The sequence below is a fragment of the Austrofundulus limnaeus genome, unplaced genomic scaffold (genome assembly GCF_001266775.1).
Source record: "Austrofundulus limnaeus strain Quisiro unplaced genomic scaffold, Austrofundulus_limnaeus-1.0 Scaffold0, whole genome shotgun sequence".
Lineage (NCBI taxonomy): Eukaryota > Metazoa > Chordata > Actinopteri > Cyprinodontiformes > Rivulidae > Austrofundulus > Austrofundulus limnaeus.
The window spans coordinates 5,987,370-5,992,758 of NW_013952402.1; the positions used below are offsets into that span (position 1 = coordinate 5,987,370).

The 5,389-nt window shown below is 41.0% G+C and overlaps 1 protein-coding gene across 1 annotated transcript in view; it reads left to right on the forward strand.

Annotated features, from left to right (window-relative positions):
* Positions 1 to 5,389, forward strand: part of sdccag8 (SHH signaling and ciliogenesis regulator sdccag8) — a gene marked incomplete in the record, with an annotated part of 42,553 nt that overhangs the window by 21,669 nt on the left and 15,495 nt on the right. Inside the window, 2 exon segments of the mRNA XM_014032176.1 lie at positions 1,315 to 1,442; positions 4,836 to 4,944. Of these exon segments, the coding sequence (XP_013887630.1) occupies positions 1,315 to 1,442; positions 4,836 to 4,944 (237 nt within the window).

Below are 5,389 nucleotides of genomic sequence, written 5' to 3' on the forward strand. Positions count from 1 at the left end.
TGTGTGTGTGTGTGTGTGTGTGTGTGTGTGTGTGTGTGTGTGTGTGTGTGTGTGTGTGTGTTGCAGACAGCTGCTGTGTCACTCAGGGGTCATTCTGACAGCGGCCCGACACATTTCACCTTCGACTCCCCATGGCGTCTCTGTCTTTGTCCTTTCCGTCCCCTCGTTGTAACGTGAGCTCTCTTCCTGTTTCTTCTGGTTGTGTTCAGGCGTCATTGATTTCTGCACTTCTGTTTTCTCACTCTGTCCAGAAACTGTAGCTGGAAAACACAAACCCATTCACAAAACGACCTGCAGCGTTCACCTCTGCAGGTTTTATATCAATCTGGTGAAAGCCTTTGATCGTCCTGCAGCTCGTCATTTTTTGATTTTAATCCTCTGTGAATGTGCTCAGCTATGAATTAGCTTTTTACATAACTAAGTTTAAACATCACATTTGGAACATTTTCAGAGCTGTTTGCACGACTGAAATGCCTAATTTTATCAGCAGTTTTGTAAAACAGCTTTGATTTGTTCACATTTTATGTTAAATGTGTGCTGTAGTTTGAAAAAAAGGTATTTTCAAAGATTTTATTATTTTATTATTTCAYGCTGTGAAAAACGGGCAGCATCACACATAGCGGTTATGTTTAGTTTTGTTTGTAGAGAAAAGAGCAGAGCAACCATTCAGCTTCATTTCTGTCAGAATTCGATATCAAGTAGGCCTGTCACGATAACAAATTTTATTGGACAATAAATCGTCTCAGAAATTATTGTGATAAACGATAATATAGTTGGAGACCAGTTTAAACAATTATAATGATATAACCACCCCCTGTTTACGGAAGTTTACATTAAAATTTACATAGTGTAAAAAGAAAGAAACAACTGTTGGCAATCCCAAGGCATCAGAAAACTGAAGACGCTCCTCTGGCTAAATGCCTGTTCACGGGCTTTCAGGCTACAGAGGTTAGGAGACCATCACCTGGCAAACACCTGACACCAGAGTTCACTCCTCTCTATGCTAGGAAACAAAAAAGACATGAAGAAAACAAAAAAGCAGGCAAAAGAAAATTATTGTCTTCATTTAAATTTATCTTCCTCAATTTAATTTATGATACGATAAATTGATTTATTGGTTTCTGTGACAGGCCTAATCACGTCAGTTAATTTCGTATGGTAAATATCCGTCACAGTGCCATGCATCACGCTCTGACGTTTTATTTTTAAGGCGAGCAGCTGCAGAAATCTTTGACTTATAGGACGGCAGTCCAGTCAGAGGGATCAACGCTTCATGAGTGTTTGTTTTATTGTCTGTTTTTTTGTATTTTCCAGACAGAAGGGAGAGAGTGCAGCGCGAGCTCATGCAGAGCGCATGTCTTCTGCAGCTCTATCAGCGCAGCAAAGGGAGAAGGAGCTGGTTGGGATGCTGCAGAGAAGAGAGGCTGAACACCTGCAGAGAGGTCAGTGATTCTGGTCGCAGCAGCAGCAGCTCTCTCTGCTCTCTACTTCCCTCTTTAAGGTGATCAAAAATCAAAATAAGTCAAATAATTTAAAGGTGAGCTGTGTGCTCTTTTTTACGACAAAACTTTATAGTTTTATCCTTTCATGGATTCTTTACAGCTTTATGTTTTGTTTATTTCAAGTTTTTTTGTTCAGTTTTTAAATAACTGTTAATGTTTTTTAGTGACACGTCAGCAGATCTTTGTCTTTGACAATGTCTCAGTTAAAAGAACGTTTAACATTTCCACTGCTGCTTTAGACTCAAAGAGACAACTTCGAAAGCAAAGTCAGAAACKAACAAACCAACTAATTAGCAGATAAATAAATCCTAAATATAGCTGAACTGAATATAGATATAGGTAAGTAGTCATAAGTGACTAAAGGACAGGTGGATGGTGGGCGGGAATCTTCACATATGGCTGTTTGATGGTTTTCAGCGAGAAGCGACGCTTTCTTTTTTTAATATAAAATGTCTGCAAAGCTACACAACACGTTACACACCACTACATATCAGGTTTACCATCACATGAATTGAAGTTTGGTTTCTTTGTGGTAAACATCTTTATGATGTTTTTATGTTCATTGTGTTTTTTTTTCTTTTATTAAGTAACAGTTATTAATGCGGTCACATGTAAATGGGAGTAACTGGCTTTATTAAAACAAAGTGATGCTGCAACTTTCAAACCTCAAACAGTGCAAAGCAAGATACAGAACATGAGGATGAATAAAAAATAGGATTATTATTTCAAATGACTATCCTGATCCTGCAGTGCATCAGTAAATAAGGCAGGTAGTAGTTAGATAAGTCTGAACCTTTCTAAAGTGAAAACTATTTATGCCTTTTTACTTGATGTTAATGTAGGTAAAACATTGAAGAGCCACAAGTTCCTGTCATCTGTGGAAATCAGACCAAAATCAGTCAATTCAAACATTTTCTAACCATTAACACATCTGTGAAAGTACATTTATATGAGTGTTTACTGACTTAAACACAGTATATAGAATAGTTAATAAGTTATTAAGCACGAATAAACAATGAGTTTGTTGGTTTAGGTTGTAATTAGCCTTTATGGGTAAAGCATAAATAAATGTGTTACGAATCATCCTTAATGATGTTTTCAATCATTAATGATTAAGTAAGACTAAATAAGGTGTAGTTATTATATATTTAATATAATATTTTAAGTGATTATAAGAATTGTGTCTTTGTGTAGGTTTAAGATTAGGGTCTGAGTGAGTTTTTCTATCTCTCTGCACCGGCTAAAAATTTATAGCCACAACAGGAAGTAATAGCTYGCCTTTGACAAAGTAAAATAAGGTCTTTACCTTCATGAGAGGAATTTTGTCACACTTAGTTAAATATTAAAGAAAATGTCCTAATTTGCATCGTTAATGTTTGGCTTTATTATTTTAAAGTGGGTTACTCGTTCGTTTTCTTTAAATATAGAAAACTCACTGCGTAGTTCAGGGTTTAGATTCGATGAAAAGAGTGAGCGGTGACTGGACCAAAATGAACTGCAGCTCTTGWTCAGTTTCTTCTAAAGTTTGCCGGCCTCTGTGCTTAGAGGCTGGTCCATCAGGGTGAGACTTTGCTGCGGGAGAATCTGGAGTCTTCCAGAGGAAGAATCTCAGCGATAACGACAGGAACACATCTCAGCTGAAGTGACCTCAAAAAAGAGGCGAACAAAAGGAGAGAGCAGAACGGTTTAAAGAAGAGAATAAAGCGGCGGAGGAGAGGGATGAGGGAAGGTGATGGGAGCAGAGACCCGTCTCTCTGCTCCCCGTCTCTCAGCGCAGCAGAGCTGCTGCTGTTAACACATCTGTTGCACCATCTGGATCCCACCGCACACCCGCCGCCCACCCGCCCCTCTATCCTATCTTTTTATTTACCTGTGGTTCTCTTCAGCGGCCAGGGAGCCTGCTGCTACGCAGAACAAAGATGGAGGGTATGGAAGGAAGGGGTGGGGGTGGGGGGTAAACAAAGCCTTTCTTTCTGGCGCGTGTTGGCGGCACACATGTTGTCTAAAGAGAGCTGACATCAGAGCGCAGCAGGAAGCTGTGGATGGGGAGGGGACAGAGGGGTGGATGTCCTTTAGTAACTCGCATCACTTCCTCTCCCCGCGCAGCCCAACAGACGAGCTGGATAATTAGCTTTTTCGCTCTCCAAATCCCGCCTCTCTGTCCATCCGTTTGTCCTTCCATCCATCCCCCCCTCCCTTCTTCTCTCGCTTCCCTCCCACCCTTTTTTTTTTCATGTTTCTTTTTTGAGTAAATGTGTACAGACCAACCCCTAGATGATATCAGATATTTGTTTCTGTCCATCCCCTCCCTCCCTCTCCGCCTCGATTCTTCCCTCCCTTCCTCCATCCCTCCCTCATTTCTCCTCTGTTTGTTTCCAGTGCCAGTTCTGCTGTGTTTCTGTGTCCCAGGGTTCTTTTTGGCCTACGCATGGCCAGACATATTCAAAGCCTGTTCTGCTAATTAGCATTCTTCGTACAACTTTTCCAGCACTGACAAAACTTAGTTGAGTTTATGAGCGCGCACGGCCGTCAGGTTTTTGTGGTTTAATAGTTCAACGCGCTTCTGTAGCATCTGATTTCTGTGCACTGTCCTGTGACGGCGAGTTAACTGATTGTACACGAAAAAAAAATAAAAAATTAAACCCCAGTAAAGTAGGGAGGATCACCAAAGGAATGACCTCTACATCTGTAAAGATTCTATCCAAAATAAGCAGGAAGTGCTTCAGCTGTGGCTTAGAGATCTACCATCCCTGCTTTAGGGTTTACTGCATGCAAAGAAAAGTCTGAGCTACTTTTCAAAGTCCTTGGTGGTTTTTTTTGTTGTTGTTTTTTTGTTTTTGGTTGACAGTAACAGAATGCCAGAGCAGGTGGATCATTCCCTCAAACCAAACGACAGCCATTGTTTATTTTTTTTCTCCTCCGTTCCTTTTAAAGGGTAGACATATGTTCGAAAGCGGAAYGTAGATCATTTCAAAGGTACGATAAAAGCTCTCTGTTGGATTGTTCAGAAAGAGGCCCCCCAAGTGTGGAGTAGAACATAGCAAAAAGGGTGGAAAAGGGGAAAAAAAAAACCTCTCCTATTACCCTTTTTATACACTTTATATTTTCATTCTGTTTTTTACGGATGTCTGTTTATCTCTACGTCTCCTGATGTGTGATATTAATGAGGAGACATATCTGACTTTTGCTGCTGACTTTGTCATAATAAGTGTCGGAGCTGTACTCACAGTGTGTTAAACATTTTCTCTGAGCARAGCGTTTTAAACCAAGACCGTCTTGTGATGAGAAAAGAGTTTGTTAGTGTAATGTCAGGTTTCCCATGATTCCCTGCAGTTGAAGAGATGGATAAACTCATGAGTTCCCAGAATGCCATCATCAGGAAGCTGAAAGAGGAATGCTGCAAACTGGGAACCGAACTGGAAGAACGCTTTCACAGCAGCAGGTCAGTAACTTCTTTTATTTATTCGTCCTTTATTTCACCACTTTATCATTTTCCTCGTTTTTTAAATATTTTTTATGTTCCCTCACTCCGAGGTTTGTTCCCTCGGTCAGATCATCAGAACATGTGAAAATACTACAAACTGCTTCAGTCTGACCTGTTTTCTTGTTAACCTGATGCTACAGTAGTCACAGCAGGCCTGCACAGCTATCCATCTGGGCTGCCCGTGTGTGTGCGTGTGTGTTCTCTTAGTGTGCAAGTGTGTGTTTGTGTGTGTATGAGTGTGACCCTGGGCCCAGTGTCCTGTCAGCTGTTGGAGCTGTGCTACACATTAGTCACATGACAGAGTCCAATCTGGCCCTGCCAGACCGCACTGGCCTGACCAGCCACACACACACACACACACACACACACACACACACACACACACACACACACACACACACAC